This window comes from Chiloscyllium plagiosum, chromosome 12 (genome assembly GCF_004010195.1).
Source record: "Chiloscyllium plagiosum isolate BGI_BamShark_2017 chromosome 12, ASM401019v2, whole genome shotgun sequence".
In the NCBI taxonomy this organism is placed as follows: domain Eukaryota; kingdom Metazoa; phylum Chordata; class Chondrichthyes; order Orectolobiformes; family Hemiscylliidae; genus Chiloscyllium; species Chiloscyllium plagiosum.
In genome coordinates this window covers 39,270,004-39,292,046 of record NC_057721.1, presented here as the reverse complement: position 1 = coordinate 39,292,046, position 22,043 = coordinate 39,270,004, and the positions used below count along the sequence as shown (strand labels likewise).

Genomic DNA, 22,043 nt, shown 5'->3' with positions numbered 1-22,043 from the left:
ATGGATTTCCATATTTAATGCATGTGCATTTTTGCCCAAAAGTTGCTCTAAATTTACAGTTCTAATGTTGACAATTTCTAAGCCACAGTAATTGCAAACCTCAGACTATTAAATTTATAACCTCAACTCATACATGTTTGCTACTACTGACCACAGGAGAAACCGATATGAATGTACATCAATATAAAGATGCGACTTAGAGGCACAGCATTCTTATACTTAGGATGAACAGTTCAGCAAAGGGTCAGCAATCATTCAAGTCTGATAGGTTCACAACAAAATCTTCCCTCAGCCTTTTCTATCAGTAAACTCTGAGGAACAGAAAAACGTAATGTTCTCAGTTGATAAGAAAGACAGGCAAGTCATTCTGCCCACAGCGTCTTCTCTGCTATTCATTAATATCATAACTGATTCAATTGTGGCCTTAAAATAGTGGTAGAGCAAAGTGTTACTAAGAGAAAGTGAGGACTGCAGATGCTGGAGACCAGAGTTGAAAAATGTGGTGCTGGAAAAACACAGCAGCCCAGACAGCATCCGAGGAGCAGGAGAATCGACGTTTCGGGCATAAGCCCTTCCTGAAGATGGCTGACGACTCCTTCTATTTCTAGTTAAGTAACTCCACTTTCCTGTCCTACCCCCAAACACTCCTTTCAATCAAAAAATCTGTCATTATCCTAGGCTTAAGTAATACAGTCATCCAGCCTCCACTGCACATTCTTTCCACAGGGAGGAAAGGACAATGACCCAAAGTGTTGGCCCAAGGGGGTGACAGTCACACAATGACACTGTCACTGGACTGGCAACTTAAAATCTCCTCAGGCTAATATCTGGAGACAGTGAGATCAAATCTGTAAGTTCTGGAGCACAAGCCTTCAGGACTATTGCCACAATCTAAGGAAAAGGAAGGAAACTGGACAGACAGCCCAACACCGGAAACAATGTAATCTAACTTGTCAACTTTCCAAAATCCCAGCAAGCATATGAGGCTTGAATCAAAACTGGGAGACCAAATCAGACCAGTTGAGTAGTTCCCTGACACTGTCAGGTATGATTATGACCAGACACTATCACTATCCCTAGTGTTATGAAGCTCCCCCCACCCAAATAACTAAAACAAAAACACCCAGAGGGGCTCGGCTCCCAATCTGTTAAAAGTGAGAAAAGTGGTATAACCTACCTCTCAACAATCCCCCCCCCTCCAAAATCTGTTTATCAAGGAGTGGGTAAATTAAATGAAATATTTTCACTCACTCTATAATGACAAGTTTATCAAACACCAACAGTTGACAAATTAACAGACACACTAACAAACCAAACAATTCCCCTCTAACAACTAATTATTCCCAAATAAAAAAAATTCTAATGGTATGTTGTTTCAATAAAATACAAGTCTGACATATAAAAATACAATAAAAACAGTCTCAAAATGACAGCTAGGTTGTGTCATCCAGATCTTGGTGTTATCTCAGTTGATGTTCTTTCAGGTACGCTCTTCTCCGCTGAATTCTGGACAGGAATATTAACTAAGAGTGTCGCTGCATCTTCAGTCAGATAACGGTTGCTCAGAGAGCTAATCTCTTCAGATGGCAGGTTGCTCTCCGCCACTTTCAAATGCAATGTTCTTTTGAGAATATGTACACAGTATGGGCCGGTAGTGGAAGAACAAAGTTTTGAATTTTGTGAAACAAGAGGTTCACCTAAGCATGACTCAGATCAGATAGGAACTTGCAGTTAATAATGGAGTGCGAGAGACAAGGGTAATGGGTTAACAAGGTGGAAAAGCATTAATTGTGTATAGCCATTTAACAAGATGAGGTAGCATTCAGTATGTAAAGTCAGTTAACAAGGTGAAAAGCCTTCATTAGGTAAAGCCAGTTATTGATTGTGTAACAGATGGCTTAATCTTTACTACTGACACTCGCTGATTGTAACGGTCACCCAATCAATATGTATGTTGCCTTGTCTGGATTGTCCTCCCTGTCAAAATGACTATATAGTTCATTCAGAAACTGTTGTTCGAGAGAAGACCAAGAACTCATGTCTTTGTGCTCACAGGCGATCATTCTCTCTCCCTCCAGGGCCTGGAATATAGGTGAAGGAGGTAAAACTAAACTACGTCTGAGCGTTTTGCTTCAACTGAGGGAGGAAACAGGACCCTATTAATGTCTTTACAACTGGACTGGTTTTAGGTTGTCAAAATCATAAGATTTAAATTCAATTGATCCTTAGTCTCCAACTGCCTGGTTTAAGCTAATTGGCTAAATAAATAAATCTGTTGTTTTGGTAAAAATACTGCTTTGCCTGCTAACAGTGTAGCCTTTTGATACAGATGTTTCAATTTGAGCGTCAACTGGCAAACTGCTGCCCAGAGAGACACATTTTCAAATCACGAAGCATAGAAAAAAATATATCTTTTAAAAATACAATGCATCCTTCCCCCTGATCATTTTACAAATACCAAATTCTAAAATCCTGTCTTCAAATCCATAAATACTCTACGTCCAAATATTTTAGTGTGTCGGAGCCTAAGGGTTGACCTTATACAGGTTTGTACAATCCTATGGGGCATGGATGGTATAAATAGACAAAGTCTTTTTCTTGAGATAGGGGAAGTCTGGAACTAGAGGGCATAGGTTTAGGGTGAGAGGGGAAAGATATATTAAAATAAAAAGAGGCCTAAGGGGCAATTTTTTCACACAGAGGGGTGGCACTTGCCAGGGGAAGTGGACGGGTCTGGCACAATTACAACATTTAAAAGGCATCTGGATGGATACCTGAATAGGGGGTGTTTAGAGGAATATGGCCATGTACTGGCAAATGGAATTAGATTACAATATCCGGTTGACATGGACGATTTGGACCAAAGGGTCTTTTTCTGTGCTGTACATTTCTATGACTAATTGCAAACCATATGTCACAACCTTCACTGTCCATGACCATATCAGTAGGAGTGACCACTTCACATCCCCCATGGAGACAGAGTCCTGTGTTCACACAGAGGTAACCCTCCACTGTATTGTGCGGTACTACCTATGCTAAATGGGACAGACTTCAAATGGATTTAACAACTCAAAATTGGCCATCCATGAGGCAATAGGTGCCATCAGCAGAACTGTCTTCAATCACAATCTGTAACCTCATAGCCCAGCACATAGGAATGGCATTAATATTAAGTCCAAACAGCAAGACTAAATATATCTACACCTTTTAACCAGAATATTCCAGCAGATGATCCAGAGGAGGAGTAGGTTTTCTTGCCTCTGCTTTGCTCATGACATACTACGTTGCCCAGTGACTATTTAACCTCTTTTAGGCTCAGATGTACAGCATGGAAACAGATCCTTTAGTCCAACTCATCCATGCTGACCAGACATTCTAAATTAATCTAGCCCTGTGACAATTCTGTCACTTTAACAAGGTTATTTTGTCCTTGTTCTTCTTAAAAAAGCAAGTTTGTAAAGGTAGAGGTGCCAAGGGCTCTAGGAAGAGCCTAGTTTAAACAATGGCAAGGGAGATGCTAGTTCTCCCAGCTCAGGTTTTTCCTCATTTGGCTTAGCTGTTGCAGTTACAAGATGCTAGAGTCCAGGAGGTTGCAAGCTCCAGCAAATGATTCCTGAAGAACTTTCTTTCTGAAATCTCTTTGGATGTTGTCCCCTTCTGCCTGTAAGAACCAGTTTCAATTTACCTTTTTGCCAAGGGGTGTGTTTACTGGACATTACTGGATTGGAACAGTTCTTTACTTAAGTGCTGTATCAGGTCGCTTAAGTTTTCCAATAGTTAAGTTATTCTAAATTCCATTTTCTTTTGTTCTTGTTTGAATTGGTGGGTTTAAAAAAAAATTGTTTTGTTTATAGCTGAGTGGTTTGACCAGCTGCATCACACCTGGAATATTCACTTCACATTTGCCTTTAAAATATGAACATTTAAAAAGTATTATTTAAATGGTGAAATAAGTGCAGAAAGCTACAGAAGAGGATTTTGGGAGCCCTCACCCATGAATCACAAAGAGCTAGCATCTAAGTTCAGTAAGTAATAGGCAAGGTAAGTGGAATGCTGACCTTTATTTCAAAAGGAATATATCATAAAAATCAGGTTCTCTCAAACTAAACAAAGTACTAGCCAGCTAACAGTTTTGGGCCACTTATCAAATGAATGATATATTGGCATAGGAAATTAGTCCAGAGAAGGTTCTCTTGTCTGGTTGCAGGTCTGAAAGAACAATCTTAAGAGAAGATGAATAGAAGATTTGGCCTGTATTTGTTGGTATGTTAAAGTACGAGGGGTGACCTTATTGAAACATACAAAAATCTTAGAGGACTTGATAAGATAGATGCTGAGAAGTTAATCCCCCTTGCAGGACAGTGTTGGACCAGTGGACATCATTGCACGCTAACAGGTTGCACATTTAAGGTAGAAATGAGGAGGAATTTCTTCTGTCAGAGTTGATATTCTGTCAAATTCTTTAACAGAGTAGCAGAATCAAAGGTTATGGGGACAAGGCAGAAAAGTGGAGTTGAGGATTATCGGATCATCGGATCAGCCATGATTGTGCTGAATGGTGAAGTAGATTAGTTAGACTGAATGGCCGAATTCTGCTCCTCTGCATGGTCTTGTGGAATCCAATCTAGCCAATTAACTGCCCTATCAGTCTACATTCAATCCTCAAGATGAAAAATGTCGTTGACTGCAATCTCAAGCGACAAAGGAATAAATTGAGATTCAGTCTGGGTTCTGCCAGAGTCAGTCAATCCTTCGTGACCTCATTACAACCTTGTTCCAAAAATGGACAAAAGAGGTGGCCAGTGTGACTGCCCACGACATCAAGACAGCATTCAACTGAATATGACAGCAAATGGAAAAACTCTCCACTGTCTGGAGTTGCTCATAGCAAAGGAATATGGCTCTGGTTGTTAGAGGTCAATCTCAGTCCTAAAACATCACGCAAGAATTGATCAGAGTATTATCCTAGATCTAGCATCTTCAATTGCTCCCTCTATCTTAAAAGCAATGAGCTCCCTCTATCTTAAAAACAGAAGTGAGGTTTGCCGATGATTATATTATGTTGAGCATCATTTACGATTCTTCAGACACGAATGAAGTGTGCGCCAATATGCTGCAAGACCTGGACTACATAGAGGTTGAAAAGTGGCAAGTAACAATAACCAATGCCAAAAAGGAAGATTATAACTATTGCCCCTGACATTGGAAGTCAATACAGTGCAAATTCCCCACTATTAACATTCAGGAAGTCTACAACTGACAAACTGTGATGCAAGGTGTCTGCTTTATATGGAGTATTTATTTAGATTTAGTGCATTGTTTGGGGGGGGGGCGAGAATTAGGTCTGTGCATTTCACAGGGAGTGGATTGTACTCTTACAGGTAGATTGTAAGGAATTTACATTCCCATCCCTTGCCAGAGTTATTTGCGTGGCCATTTCCTAGTTATTCAAAATAAAAGAATTGCATCACCCTATTCAAAATTAGTAAGAGCATTGCAGTTGGAATTTTGACTACTCCCTGTAGTGTTAAAAGACAATTCACAACAGATTTGACCATTAAGGGATGATTTCCATTATATTGTTTCTGGAAATGTAGTAATCACTACATTGTCGCTTGAGTGGCATGTGACTGTGGGGGATGACTGGAGGTTGTCTTGGGGGCATTACTGATTGTTATGTTAAGATTTTGTATAAAGGAAGGACTGCTTTTCTTTGTTCAGAGAGAGAGAGAGAGAGAGAGAGAGAGAGAGAGAGAGAGAGAGAGAGAGAGAGAGATCTTTGACACTGCTCTGCAAGCCCCGCAAAGACTGTTAAAGGGTTTCTCCAGAAAGCTTGTTCTATATTGTACTTAATAAAATTTTGGTTGTTCACAGAAGTTGGCATGTTGCATTTGCATCAAGTGTGTAAGAATCTCAAGAAAAAGAACCTAACAAATCAACCACTGTGAACGTTAACTCCCTTCACCTCCAAAGCAGCATATACCATCTATAAGATGCACTTCAACTCCTCAAAATCTCCTCTGACAGTACCTACCAAACCCATCACCTGTGTCACCTCCAAGGATAAGGACACTGATGCATGGGAACACAATCATCTGCATGCTCCAAGTCACATATCATATGACTTGGGACGATAGTAACAATGAAGGAACATTTGAGAACTCCCCTTTAACAGCACTGTGGGATATCTATACCACAGGCTGCAGCAGTTCAAGGCAGCAGCATCAGCTTCAGAGCAACTGAGAATCAGCAATAAATGATAAACCCTTACTATGAGGTGATGAATTAGTCCTGCTTCATCACACATTAGTTCTAAAATAGCCTGTTATATAACCATATTTGAAGCAACAATCCCAAAGGCATTCTCTGATCTCAGCCTACATACCACTTCTGCAGATTTTATTTGAATTACTTGAAGATTACCGCAGATTAACGCAGGTTACCTCAGTTTGCAATGGGATCTTAGTCAGGTGGGGCAATGGGCTGAGGAGTGGCAGATGGAGTTAATTTAGGTAAATGCGAGGTGCTGCATTTTGAGAAAGCAAATCTTAGCAGGACTTATACACTCAGTGGTAAGGTCCTAGGGAGTGTTGCTGAACGAAGACCTTGGAGTGCAGGTTCATAGCTCCTTGAAAGTGGAGTCACAAGTAGATAGGATAGTGAAGGCGGCATTTGGTAGTTATAGGGAGAGGTTGAATAGGTTGGAGCTGTTTTCCCTGGAGCATCGGTGGCTGAGGGGTGACCTTATAGAGGTTTATACAATCATGAGGGGCAAAGATAAGATAAATAGACCAAGTCTTTTCCTTGAGGTGGGCGATTCCGGAACTAGAGGGCATATATTTTGGGTGAGAGGGGAAAGATATAAAAGACCAAAGGGACAACAATTTCACGCAGAGGGTGATACGTGTATGGAATGAGCTGCCAGAGGAAGTGGTGGAGGCTAGTACAATTGCAACATTTAAAAGGCATCTGGATGAGTATATGACTAGGAAGGGTTTGGAGGGATATGGGCCAGGTGCTGGCAGGTGGATCTAGATTGGGTTGGGATATCTGGTCAGCGTGGACAAGTTGGACCGAAGGGCCTGTTTCCGTGCTGTACATCTCTATGACTATTAAAAAACTCAAATCTGTCTTGCAAATAATCCGTGAGTTATTTCTATGTTTATAATCTGTCCCACTGTATGATAACTATTGAGAGGTCTAATGACCACTTTCACTGGTGACGCGTTATCTTTCATAATCACGTGGATTCTACATTTTGAACCAAGATAATTTCTCACAATTGGGCTGAACTTATCCTTGATCAACAGAGCCTCCCCAATCCCTTTTCCTTGCAGAATTTCCAGAACCTTACTACCTGTGCATATTCAAGTCCAAGTCATGAACACTTTGCATACATGGATCTATAATGGCCATAATATACACCCATTTGTTATTAATTCCTGCATCATTTTTCAAATAATCTTAGCTTTCAGCCTTACAATTAGCTTGCACTACTCTCTTGTTCTTTGTCGATCAATTTCGAAATTTTTTTCATATGAACCTTCCTTCATTATTAAATTTGATGTGTTCGCCACAGCCAGAGTTAGGTGACCTGCCAGTATACTATTTTCAGTATGGTTCAGGTGTAGGTCATTCTGAGGGTATAGTTTCCTCTTCGCTGAGTTCTGATACCAGTGTCCCTTGAATTGAAGCCTATTTCTGCCACACCATTATTGGGGCAACACATTAAACAGCATATATATCTGGCATGATCTTCAAATTTAGTGACCTCAACTTATCAGATTTTAGAATGGCACACAATCCTCCATAAATCATAATGGTCAGCTTATAGATCCAAGATACTACATTCAGTGAGAAACTGAATAATAAACAAAACATTTAAAATCAAAGATAGATGTTTCATAGTTAAAAAGTTTCTACACTGTCCTCTTGTATTTCTGTGTGGCAATTTAAGGAGACAAGAAGCTTCCAATTTCTATCACTGATGCAGTTAAAAGAACAGATATCAAGTATGATACAGAAACATTCTTGTTAAGTGACTCTATTATGAATTTCCCCGTTTGAATAGAACAGATTCACTTCACTATAGTCCATGAGGGAAAACTTCCAGTAAGCTTTGATGCTGCTTGAAGTGATTTATAGCACAGTGGTTAGCACTGCTGTCTCACAGCGCCTGAGACCCGGGTTCAGTTCCCGCCTCAGGCGACTGCGTGGAGTTTGCATGTTCTCCCCGTGTCTGCGTGGGTTTCCTCCGGGTGCTCCGGTTTCCTCCCACTGTCCAAAGATGTGCAGGTCAGGTGAATTGGCCTTGCTAAATTGCCCGTAGTGTTAGGTAAGGGGTAAATGTAGGGGTATGGGTGGGTTGCGCTTCGGCGGGTCGGTGTGGACTTGTTGGGCCGAAGGGCCTGTTTCCACACTGTAATGTAATCTAATCTAATCTAATCTAATCTAATCTAATAACAAAGCAACTTATGAATGGACCAGTGTGCAATCAAAAACATTACTTACTTGCTGTGACAATGCAGTAGCAAATCTATTATGAAGGTCTGCCATGCTTTTTCTTTACTAAGTGTATCAAGCGCCGTTGGAACCAGTGCAAAGCACAACGTCATCACTTCCAGTGCTTCACAGCAAACATGCTCATCTTCAGAATCTGGTTCATTTCCTGCATTAGTCTTCAGTTAAAATGACAGAAAAATGCAATTTAAGGCTGGAGCCCAAGCAGATTTTGACAATTTCCAACTTTCATATTCAAAACCAAAATTCAAAGACAAAGTAAATGGTTTCCCCTTATTCGATGAACTTTGAAGTAGGCAATTTAGCCCATTAAACCTACTTTGAACCATTATTTAAAAAAATGAATAACCTGTGACATTTATTTGACTTTGTTGTGCAGCCCAACACCCTTTGACTCCACAAGGGTTTAAGAATCTATTTGATGCTAAAAACATGCAATTACTCCATTCCATAGAGAATTCCACGTACTAATAGCGCTTAGACAAAAAGGCTTCCCTCCCTACCGCTTATTTTAAATCTGCAGAGGTGGAGACAGCAGAAATGAAGAAATATTGAGCATTAATAAAACATCTTATTGAGTCTTACTTCCTTTCGATTGCAATGGAATACATTAAGTGCATAATTCTGCAGAATATTTTTCTTGCTCTTCGGTGTTAAAAATCAACAATCTTAAGTACATTAGTTAAAACAAATTTAAATACAATGATTTAATCATTTTAGCCAACATACGTCAGACTCAGCCAACTGCACCACAAAGACAAAACCAAAGATGTTTTAACATAAAAAGTAAACCACTCTTGATACGTCAGCCTACTGTGTTGAAAAACCCAAGTAGTGGCAAACTGGGATGCTTTTGGGCAGTTCTTAAGAGTTCAAGATGTCAAAATCATGCTCCCAGATAATTTTGTCATGTATATATGTTATAAATGGTTGGAATAATGATTTGCAAGAAGTCTAAATTACGTGCATATACACAGGAACTCATCCTGAGGACTGGTGTGCATAGGCATCGAGTATGTGCACCTCATTTGAGGTTGTGCATATACCTAGCCACAATGTGAATCAGATTTTCTTTCCACCATCTTTTGCTTGGAGGGGGCTTGGAACTCTCATTTAGTGCAATGTTCGAGAGATCCAATATCACAAAATGGTCGTTTTAAAAGCAGCACAGGAACAGAGATCTGCAGATGTACTGAAACAAATTTCTGAAGGTGACAGGGTTGTATGGAAGGCTGCTATTGCCTCCCTGAATAGATAGGAGTACAAATGCGAAGTTATGCTAAACATTTAGAACCTCCAATTAGCTTTATGATGAGGTACAGTGATTACTCATGTGGATGCCCAGGCCTTGCAGCCGTTTGAGAATGAGGCTGGGGAAATAATAATGGGGAGCCTGGAAATGGCACAGAAGTTGAATAATACTTTTTATCTGTTCTTCATGTAAGGGACACAAACAGTACTCCAATCATTCTAAATAAGATGGGGAGTAGATGGGGATGGAGAAACGAGAAATGAAGGAAATAAACATTCACTAGAGAAAAAATATTAGGGAAACTTATGCAGCCTAAGGCCATGGGCGTGATGGATTTCAGGATCCTAAGATTTTAAAGACAGTAGCTACAGACATAGTGGATGCACTAGTAGTAAACTTCCAAACGCCGGTAGATTCTGGAAAAGATGCCAGAGGATTGGAAGAGATGTCAATCTAACTTCTTTATGTAAAAAAAGATGATAAACAAATAGGCCATTTAGCTCAACTACTGTTGTTAGCAAAATGCTAGAGTCTATAATAAAGGATGTAACAGCCAAGCATTTAGAAATCCATAATATAATCAAGCAGAGTCAGCATGGCCCATGAATGGGAAATCATACATGACAAATTTACTATTAGAAGGTATCAATGTGAGTAGATAGAGGGGAAAATCTGTAGATGTAGTATATTTGAATATTCAAAAAAGCATTTCATAAGTACTTCACACAATACTTAAGATGAACCAAGGTGTTGGAACAATATATTAACATGGTTAGAGGACTGACTAACTAACAGAAAACAATTTTTAAAAAACTGCAGATGATGGAAATACAAAACAAAAACAAGTTGCTGGGGGATACTTAGCAGGTCTAGCAGCATCAATGGAGAGAAAGCAGAGTTAACATTTTACATTCAGTTACCCTTGCTTTGAAGTTCTGTTACAAAAATTGTAACAGCAGTGTGTTTTTGGTTAAAGGAGTCAATTCCAAATTAGCAACCTATAAACAGTGGTGTGCCACAGGGATCAGAACGGAGTTCTGAATTATTTACATATATTGATGACATGGAGGAGAGATGTTATGACGCAAGTTTGCAGCTGACAAAAGTAGAGGGAGAAGTCAAGTAGCAAAGATAACACAAGCAGTCTATAGAGGGATATACAGGTGAAGCAAGTGAGCAAAAACCTGGCAGATGAAATATAATATGGGAAAATAAGGTTATGCATTTTGACAGGAAGAAAGTTTGGATTATTATTTACATGGGGGGAAAAAAAAGAAAGAGTACAGAAAGCTGCAGCAGAGAGAGATTTGCAAGTCCTCATACATAAGCCATACAGGATTAGTATCCTAGTTCAAGGGTAGTAGAGAACCCAAATGGAATGCTGGTCTTTATTTCCAAAAGAATAAAGTATAAAACTCAGGGAGAACTTCCTAAAACTCTACAAGGCACTGGTCTGACCTCAATACTGTGAGCAGTTTTGGTCTCCTTATCAAAAAAGTATGATAACATTGAAAGCAGTTGAGAGAAGGTTAATGAGGTTGATCCAAGGTATGGAGGGATTTTATGAGGAGAGGTTCCGTATTTTTAAACTGCAATGAAAGCAGGCCTAAATAACAGAGAGGCGACCTTACTGTAACATATACGATCCTGAGGTGGCTTGACAGCGCGGGTTAGGAAAGGTTGCTTCTCCTTGTGGGAGAATCTAGAACAGAGGGTACATTCTCAGTGAGGAGTCACTCACTTCAGACAAGAGTTTTTTTTCCCCTCCTTTCAGGGTGGTAAATCTAAGGCATTCCTCACTGCAGAGGGCTGTTGAGGATGGGAGCAACAAGTACATGCAAGGCGGAGATAGACAGATTTTTAATCATTAAGGAAATTAAGGGTTTAGAGAAAAGGCAGGAAAATGGATTATCAACTGGGATTTCATTGAATGGCAGAACAGACTCAAATGGGCTGAATGACCTACAATACAGTAAGACTTGGGAGCAGAAGAAAGATATGAAGAACAGTAACAATGATGGGAAGATGTCAAGGCCTGGATGATGAGGAAAATATCCTACAGCACGGAGACAGCTGGTCCATGTGGACCAAAATGTCCATCCACTCTAAATCCATTATCCTGCATGTGGCCTATGCCCTTTTATCCATGCGTTGGTCCAAATGTGAGACAAATATTGTTAATGTGCCTGCCTCAAACACTTCAGCTGGCAGCTCATTCCATGTGCATACCAGCTCCTGTGTAAAAAATGAAAAATCAACAGGAATAATGGTGAAATGCTTCAGTTCCATGGGGAGACTGGAGGAAATTTGGACTGTTCTACGTAAAAAAGAATCAAGAGGACATTATCTTCCTATGAACATGCATTGCATTACTTGATATTTTTCACAAAAATTGGAACGGGTATTCTCCTAGTGAGACACTCCACTTGGACTCTGAATTAACTTGTACTCATCTGAAACCTTGCTGCAAATACTTTAACTCTAGTTTTATTTGCTCATTGATGAATGTACCCTCATCCATAATGGATACCATTCCAGCAATTTCTTAAAACTTATTTTCTCATGTTGAAATTCCTCCATCCATCAGCCTTTCCTCTCTGGTTGCTGATATGTCCCTTTGAAGGATAACAACCCACCAACAATTCATGCAATATGACCACGTCTGCTGCAGTTAGAGATCCCCACAAAGCATAGCTTAATGGAATCATTGTCAGGCAAGCTGCAAAACTCATGCCAATAACGATTTCCTAAGATAGATCTTTCGACATTTGGCAGAGTAAATTGTACCTTCCAGAAAAACTATTCCGTATATCACCCTTCAATGCAGCACAGAACAGAATTGAAATTTCAGCGGAGATTGTGAGAAATTTTAGTGCCAAGCTAGCACTCAAACTCAAGTCATGGTGAAAATATCACAAGTTGAACGAAGTGGAGAATTAAGAACTCTTCCAGGCAATGATTACTTCAGGTGGACAATTTTTTATCCGAAAAGCTCCAAATTCCAAAGTTTTTTTCTCATTAAAAAGGTTGTTTGGCATGCAAACAGTGAACCCAAGTCAACACCCACTCGGTATATCACTCAAATGTGACATATGGGACGTGGCCCAGCACTGGCAGGCCTCAATTCTCTCTTTACTGAGTGAGTCTGCTCCTCTGGTAGGATTTTAAAAAATTTCCCCAAACTGTCACTTGTCTGAAATTCGAAAAATTCTGAATTCCGAAAACCAGCTGGTCCCGAGCATTTCGGATAAAGAATTGTGCACCTATATTTGGAATTTCTGGCTGTCGTGACCATCATCTCTCCTGCAGATTCTTCCTGCTTAGTTTGAACAATCTTGTATGTTTTTCTACACTTATACAGTTGGTCAAATAGAAAACTATTGACTTTTCTTAATTTGAAATCTATGCATAATTTTGTTCTGTATTATTTATAAAACCAGCACATTGAATCAAATCATACATATTTACCATTAGCTCAAATAGACCAGTGAGTTGACCAACCAAATGCACAATGTGACATAACGGTCTTGGTATTCAAGTTCAACTTTACCAATGCACACAAACATTCAATAAATTGACATGTTTAAGCAGATGCAATTTCACTGAGATTAATATTAAAGTCAAATGCACACTTTCTGTCAAACGCCGCAAGGATGATTTCTTCGGAGCTCCTGCAATTACATCACAAACCTCAGGAGAAAAAACTTTATGCCTCAAATACGATCACAAGTTACAATACTAAACCTAGAGAAGCTTTCAAGAACTTCACCCATAAATCAATCACCTTTGGCTTAGGATTGCGATATTTGAGATTGTGTTTAAAATTAAATTGAAAATAATGAACTTACTTTCTCATATATCTTGCTAATCTCTTCGCTTGAACTGAACACAAGCTGTATTGAACCACAGCCAGAGGCCCAGATAATCTTTTGTACTGCTCTAATAACACAAATGTCTGGGATGTATTTTGAAGCCTTGGAAAGAAAACAGTGTGATTAACTAAATTCTGAACAATGTTTGGATGACAAAATGCAACACTGAAATGGTTAGATTTTTTGATATAGCACTTAACTATTACAAACAAAGGAAACTTGTAGAAATTATCCAAGAATGCACAATTCCAAGTCTGCTTAATCCCCATAATATTCATGGTAAATATCTATGGGAAATTCAAAGTTTTATTATTTAAGATACTCAGCACCATGCAAGAGTACACGTATCCTGCTTAATTTAGCAACAAGTCTGTAAAAAGAACATTGAATAAAGATTCCAATTTAATGCTTTAGTTGGTGTAAGATTAGGCTCAAAAATGTTATCTCCAAAACAATTAATCAGTACTGATCAGGTTAAGGGTTAATTGGACATAGCTATAAGGAAAATACATGAAAAACAGACTTGGTGGAAAAAAGCCTGATTTGGCTGCCGATGACTTGTCTTGGAGTCCGGAACAGGCTGTTTTGTAGAGACATCTGGATTTGTTTGTGACCACCTGTCACAAACTTGGAAAGTACTCAGATGACAATACAGTACATAATATCAGGTTCTGAATGATAGTAAGACAGGAAACCTTTCACTACTGAACTGGGGTTTGATAGACTGGGACCATGGACTTTCACTATTAGACTGAGATTCGCAAATTGCTGTCGTGGAAACAGAGATGTCCAAGTGCCAGCTGTAACACAGGAGTCCCTGATCGGCAGAAGGCAGTGAGACTCACTTATGAAATATATCAAAAATAGCTTAAGCTGACATATTATTTATGTGTTTGCATATATGTAAATTAAACTAATAAATTTGCATCATATTAAAGCAAATGTGGCTTCTGGTATTTATTTTTATGAGATCTTCAAGAACCTGTTAGACACTTTTCCCCCCAAAACCACAATTCAGGATACACACGTGTTAAGAACCTTTTCCAACCGAATTTGGGTCAAGACTTGCCTAACGTTTTACAAATGACCGTTACACTTATATAGCACAGCATTCAATTTAGAAAACCTGGGAGCAAGATGCTTTCATCCACGACACCAGTCACAACATCAGGATTTCAAATGATACACAACCAAATTCAAAACATTTACACAATATCTTTACAAATAAAAGTTTTAGTTACTTTAAAAAAACTTAGCTGTATCTGATATTGACACATGGAGACTTTTGTGCTCTCATTGGCTTGATCACTACTTTTTGGAACGTTTTGCTGCATAACCGTACAAAAATAATTTTTCTCTCCGTCTGAACTAGGTTTACCACAAAGAATTTCATTCTTGCTTTGATGTCCAGTTCATAAGGATCCACCAACTTTTAATCACCAACAAGATCAGCGCTGGGTTGGAGATGCAGAACGTATCTAATATTAGATTCTACTTTTCAAGGATACCCTCAAATTTAGTATCCAAAAGCTTTGAGAAAAATGGGGAAGATGAAGATGAGAGTATCAGTTTGCAAGAATGGTGGGCTCAAGGGCAAGTTTTTTTTTTGGAGGAGAGCATGACAATGGCAGATTTCGATGAGGGCAAATAGTTTAAGAGAACATTTTTCTTCTCAGCTAACACAAAATAGAAATTTTCTCTTTAAACAGGAACGTAAGTTGGATTGTTAACAATTTGTTAGAAATAGAGTATTATAGACCAGACCAAACCCCTTCAAAAATATATTAAGAAGGTAGCCTAGACCTCAACTGTTTCGAATTTTTAAAGGCAAGTGTAAGGGACGCAATTCGATTGGTGAAACTACCAGGCTTGAAGCAAACAAAAACGAACAATTTTAATAACAGCAACTATTCCAAAATAGTAAAATCACAAACACACTCTTGGGGAAAAGGCAAATTCAGTTAAATTGATTAGCGCACATGCAATTCTCTAATCCAGGAGGGAAAGAACACAAAATTCTGGCAAAAAGAACTCAAGTGTTTTGCTGTATCAGGGAGAGATGTATAGCAACTTCCAAACCTCAACAGCTACTGAAAGTTAAATTCCATTCCTGGTTCTGTGGGAGCTTGACCCTACCCATTCATGCTGCTTCTATGGTTTCAACTTTTGAAAAACTCCAAGGCCTCACGAGTCGTCTACTTTCTTGCTTTGGAACAGACTACTCGGTACCTCTCCCTCAACGTTCCTTCATTTAAAAAACAGGACATAACACACCACTTAAAGCTACAGTATCATCACAAGGGTGGAGAGGGGGTCCTCACCAACAAGATGAGCTCAAAGACAATTAAGGGAAATACAAACAAAACTAGATGCTCATGGGATAAATATTGCAGACATGCCCTTGTTATTTCTTTTCCTCAACAAAGCAAAGTATATCACTTTCTTTTCATTGTAAAGGATGATGCTGATTAGCGTCTATCATTTAACATAAATGAATGATGGGTTAGATTTATTCAGAAACCAAATCTATTTATTTACTAGGGTCCAAAGGCTTGATGAATTAATAAAACCATTGAAGAAATCTGGCACTCTGATAAAACAGGAAAGCTTCGTAAGAACCAGTTTTGATCCATGGATGACAGCTCAAATGGAGAATTCAGAATCATAATTTATTAATTAAGTTAAAACTTGTTTATACTGGTGTTCATACTGGTATTTCTCAGTCTAATTATTCATGAGGAAAAGTAGCATTATGTTGCTGTGTTAACAGAAATAAATATCAATTTACTGAATGGATCGCATTTTCTATACGCTGAGATATGCAAAAGACTCACTTGGAATCTGACCTCGTATTGGCTAAGAGTGGTGTTTGGCAACATTGACAGTTTTGTGATCAGCATTACGTGGGTGGAAAATAATTCCTCACCTGGTTTGGAAAATGAAGCAATATCTGCACAGTATTCACAGAAAACTTATATACAATTAAATATAATGTTCATTTGATAATTTCTTTAAATCAATAGGAAACAAAGTAATAATAAGCAAGATTCTGGTCACACAATTTCAACATTTATAACCAACAAACCCTGAAGACAAACATACTAACCTCATCTGAAATCTGCTGTGCCAGACGAATGGCAACATTTCGCAACATACATTCTGAAGTAGGGTTCGGAATGTTATGCAGAGCATTCTGTAGAACTACAGCCTGACTATGAGTAGCATGATTTATCTGTTTAAAAATAAAGAGAGAGCCTGAACAAAATATGGAATAGGGACATCCTAATATCTTGAAATAATAAAGAAAAAACATTAATGCAAACTAATGATATAATCTATTGAGCATTCTGCCATCTATAGAACAAGAGTAAGTTAAATATGAGACATCAGGTTGACAACACAAATGAGAACCAGTGATTATAAAATTTTCAGAGGGCAAGCGAAAAAAGAAATAAGAGCAGCACCAAGGTCAAAATGCAGGAAGAGATTGAGAAGTCTTTTGTAGGCACCTGGATAAAACAAAGAACACAGCTCAGAAACAGGCCTTTCATCCCTGACCTACATCAATACATTTTGTCCTTCCATATTAAAACTGTCTTCATTTACAGGATCCATATCCCACTATTCCCTTCCTATTCATGTATTCATCCAGGTGCTTCTTGAATGCTGCTATTGTGTCTGCTTCCACCATCTCCTCTGGCAGTGTTTTGCAGGCAGTCACCACCCTTTGTGCAAAAAACTTTGCCTCAAACAGCTGGGTAAACCTTTTCTGTACCCTCTCCAAAGCATTCACATCCTTCTGGCTGTGTGGTCACCAGAACTGTACACAATATTCCAAGAGTAGCATAACTCTATAAAGCTGCAGCTTTGTCTATCCTTATACTCAATGCCCCTTCCAAGGAAGGCAAGCATGCCATAGGTCTGTTTTACCACCTTCAGTGATCTGTGGACCTGCACACCCAGATGTCTCAGCATATCAATATTCCTAAAGGTTCTGCCTTTCGCTGTATAATTTCCACCTGCGCTTGACCTCCCAAAATGTATCACCTCACATTTGTCTGGGTTAAACTCCATCTGCCATTTTTTTCCCATGCCTGCAACAGATCAATATCCTGCTGTATCCTCTGACAATCCTCCGCACCATCTGCAATCCCACCAATCTTTGTGTCACCCGCAAACTTAATTAGACCAGCTACGCGTGCATTCAAGTCATTTTTGCAGGTCACGAACAGAGATCCCAGCACTGATCCCTGTGAAACACCATTAATCACAGTCTTCCATTCCGAAAAGCATCCTTCCACTGCTACCCTCTGTTGCCTATGACTAAGGCAGTTCTGTATTCATCTTGCCAGCTTACCCCTGATACCATGAGACTTCACCTTTTGCACCAGTCTGTGATGAGGGACCTTGTTAAAGACTTTATTGAAGTCCATGTAGACAACATCAACCGCGTTTCCCTCAATCATCTTTGTCACCTCCTCAAAAAAGCTCAATTAAGTTAGTGAGGTATGAGCTCCCCCGCACAAAACCACGCTGTTTATCTAATTGGTCCATTCATTTCTAAATGCTTATAGATCTTGAGAATCTTTTCCAATAATTTCCTACCACCACCAAGGGGCTCACAAGCCTGTAATTTTCTGGAATTATCCCGGTTACCCTTTTTAAAGTGAGACAGCATTAGCTCTTCTCCATCCTCTGTGACCTCACCTGTGGTCAAAGAGGATATGAAGACTTCTGTTAATAATAAAAAAAGGGAAACAAAGGATTAAGAATAACAGATTAAAATGGAGGCTTGGGACATGGAGAGAGCATGGCTAAAGTACCAAATAACTACTTGATATATGAGTGGCACAGTGGTTAGCATTGCTGCCTCGCAGCGCCAGAGACCCGGGTTCAATTCCCGCCTCAGGCGACTGACTGTGTGGAGTTTGCACGTTCTCCCCGTGTCTGCGTGGGTTTCCTCCGGGTGCTCCGGTTTCCTCCCACAGTCCAAAGATGTGCAGGTCAGGTGAATTGGCCATGCTAAATTGCCCGTAGTGTTAGGTAAGGGGTAAATGTAGGGGCATGGGTGGGTTGCGCTTCGGCGGGGTGGTGTGGACTTGTTGGGACGAAGGGCCTGTTTCCACAAAGTAATCTAATCTAATCTAATCAAAGCTGTGGTGAAAAAGGGGACAACCTAGGATTTGAATGGGTTAAAAATTGAAACAAAAAAATCTGAAAGGAATGGCTGCACGACAAGTTGATAAATCAAGATGACAGGATCAAATAAGATGGACTGAACACATGGTGGGAAATAAAGAACAGAAACTGTGAAACTGATAGCCATTATCTTCTAACCCTTGTTAGAAATATAAGTAGCACTCAGACTGGAAAAATGCCAAATACACAACCTGTTCAAAAGAATGATGCAAGGCTAAGCACAATGTTAGTTTGACCTCAGCATTTGGAAAACTTTCAGAATCCAGGAAAAAAAGTCATCGGACCCATGGAGACTAATGAAATAGTGACAATGAGATTTGTTAAAGGGAGATTGCATCTGATTTGATTTCAGTTTTTTGGTGAAGTAATCAGGGTTGCTGAAGATAATGAAGTTGAACAGGGTACATGGTTTCGCAAATGGTATTTAAAGTCGCGACAAAGTTGAATCCCATGGACGGAAAAATGGCAATAAGGATACTAATTTAGCTGAGTGATAGAAAACAAAGGTTAGCAGTAAACAGTTTGTTTTTGGACTGCAGGAAGATATATTGTGTCCACTGCTTTTCTTGATATATATTAATGATAGAGACTTGGGTGTGCAGGGCACAGAATGAAGATTTGCAGACGACAAACCTTGAAATTACTGTGAACTTGGATCAGAACACAGGTGTCAAGATAATACAGCCTGGTGGAATGGACAAACACAAGGTAAATGAAATTCGATGCAAAAAGCATAAAGTGGTACCTTTGTAAAGGAAGAATGAGAAACCGCAATTAAAAAAGTATCATGTACAATTCTAAAGATGGTGCACAGGGATCTGGAGATAGGCATGCATGAATTGTTGAAATTGGTTGGGCAAATTGAGAAAGCAGTCAATAAGGCATGCAAGATCCTGCTGCTTATAAACAAAGGCACAGTTTACATAAGCATGCAATTATGGTGAATCTTGATGAAACATTTGGTGGGCTTCAACTAAAAGTACCAAGTTCAGTTCACACTTGAGGAATAATATGAAGTGGGCACAAAAAGATTTGAGAATTAATGCACAGATAAACGATACTTCTGTTACAAGTCCGAACTGGTAAAGCTGATCACATTTTCCTTTAAGATAGTTAACAGCGGATTTGATGGAGGTATTCAAAATCATGTGGGAGATCTGGACAAAAGAAAGAGGAACAGCTCCCACTGTTGCAAGGGTAACAAGCCACTCACATCAAATAAAATCTTGCTACATAATGAACAGTTAGGATTTGGAATACCCCATTGTTAGATTCAGACTTTCAGTCATGACTGCAAAAAGGTAATTGGCTAATAACATGGATAAAAAGAATTACAGGCAAGACAGAGGAGAAGTCCGACAAACATGACAAGCCAAATGAATGCTTCCATAAACATTCTAGGATTCGAATGAAAAGAACTGTACACGTAAAATTAGATTAGAAAATAAAGTACAATCCATATCTTTAAAGTAATTCAGATGAGATCAAACTACCACACAATAATCATTAAACTTTCCCATTCTCAAAAAGATCACAACTTCAAACTGACTGGCTGCAGGTTTAATATATGCTTATTCACGAAATCAGCAATGAGACAACTCACACTGCTAACACCTCCCATGTCCTTAACATTAAGAAAATCTGGCTTTTTACACACAATATAACACAGTAGTTTATCAAGAATTCTGCATCATAAAAAGGATACATACTGGTGAAACAGTACTGGAACCTTCCACAACTGGCTGAAATGCTTCTGCCACAGCTCTAACATGACCATATCCAACTGCTGTGAGCAATAATTTGGCTATTTTTAATGCATTGAGATACGCAGCCCTTCGAGTCTCCATGTCTGCATTTAGCATAAAGTTATTCCTGGTTAGTATGCCAAGAACAAGGAATACACCTCCACTTTTCAAAAAGTTGTACTGGAAATCACTTGCATCTTCTCCCAAAGGTGCACTGGCAGGCATTAACAAAGCATACACCACCTGTAAGTGAAGAGAAGTATTTTTATATACAATTCAAATCCAAATTTCATTGCAGATAAGTATCAATATTTAGTTATCAGGCTCTAAATTTGAAACCTTATTGATAAGCCAGCTTTTATGCCCATCATGCCATGTCAAAAATGCAGTTACAAAATAAGGACTCGATCAACATTCAACATTATAATTTCATTCCTCAAAACCATATAGCTGACTTGCAACTCATTTCAAAGATCCATTAAAAAGGGGAAGCACAGTGCCTCAGTGATTACACTGCTGTCTCAGAGTACCAGGGACCAGAGTTCAATTCCACCCTCAACCAGCTGTTTGCGTAAACATTCACATTCACCCGGTGTCTACTGTGGTGTCCTCCCACAGGCCAAAGATATGTAGGTTAGGTGGATTGGTCATGTTAAGTTGCCCTTCATATCCAACGACATGCTGGTTACGTGAATTAGCAATGGCAAATGCCAAGTTACAGGTATAGGGTAGTCAGGTGTGCCTGAGTGGGATGCTCTTCCGAGATGGCAGTGTGGACTTGATGGCCCGAAAGGCCTGCTTCCACACTGTAGGGATTCCATGACTTTGCTCACTATTGACTTCAAGCTGAAGGTGCCCATTCTCTCTCTTTCTCTCTTCCTAAATAACAGGATTACATTTGTCATCTTGCACTCATCAATAACATTTCAAGAACCTATACGATTAAAAAATGTAATCTACATTCACTACCTACATCAGGGCTACTTTCTCCTCTTGCCCTGAACTGGAAAGTATCAACTATGCTTTTAGTTTTACTTGCTTTCACATGGTCCATTTCCAACGCTTTTCTTCAACTGTAACCACTTATCATTTTTGGGATCAGGTTATCAATAATGTTCAACACCCAAAAGCTACCTCAATGACAAAGTTCCTTGGCTTATTTCCAAAGATTAGTGTGGTGCTGGAAAAGCACAGGTCAGGCAGCATCCAAGGAGCAGGAAAATCGACTTTTCGGGCAAAAGCCCATAGATTTTCTTGCTCCTCTGATGCTGCCTGACCTGCTGTGCTTTTCCAGCACCACTCTAATCTGGACTCTAATCTCCAGCACCTGCAGTACCCATTTCTGCCTAGTTTCCTATGAAGTCTATTCTCAGTTTTCTAATGCCTCATCTACTTTGATGACACAATCTTTCATACCAGGGTTTCTCTATTTCCTCAACAGAGGATTTCCCCCAT

The 22,043-nt window shown here is 39.3% G+C and overlaps 1 protein-coding gene across 2 annotated transcripts in view; it reads right to left on the bottom strand.

The window, feature by feature from the left end:
• usp9 (ubiquitin specific peptidase 9) overlaps positions 1-22,043 on the bottom strand; it is a 272,043-nt gene that overhangs the window by 108,278 nt on the left and 141,722 nt on the right. For both annotated transcript variants that reach the window (XM_043700849.1, XM_043700850.1), the window contains exons 23-26: positions 20,553-20,831; positions 16,751-16,876; positions 13,621-13,746; positions 8,512-8,678 (exon numbers count right to left, since the gene is read on the bottom strand). In XM_043700849.1, coding sequence (XP_043556784.1) covers positions 8,512-8,678; positions 13,621-13,746; positions 16,751-16,876; positions 20,553-20,831 — 698 coding nt within the window. The remainder of the gene's footprint in view (positions 1-8,511; positions 8,679-13,620; positions 13,747-16,750; positions 16,877-20,552; positions 20,832-22,043) is intronic.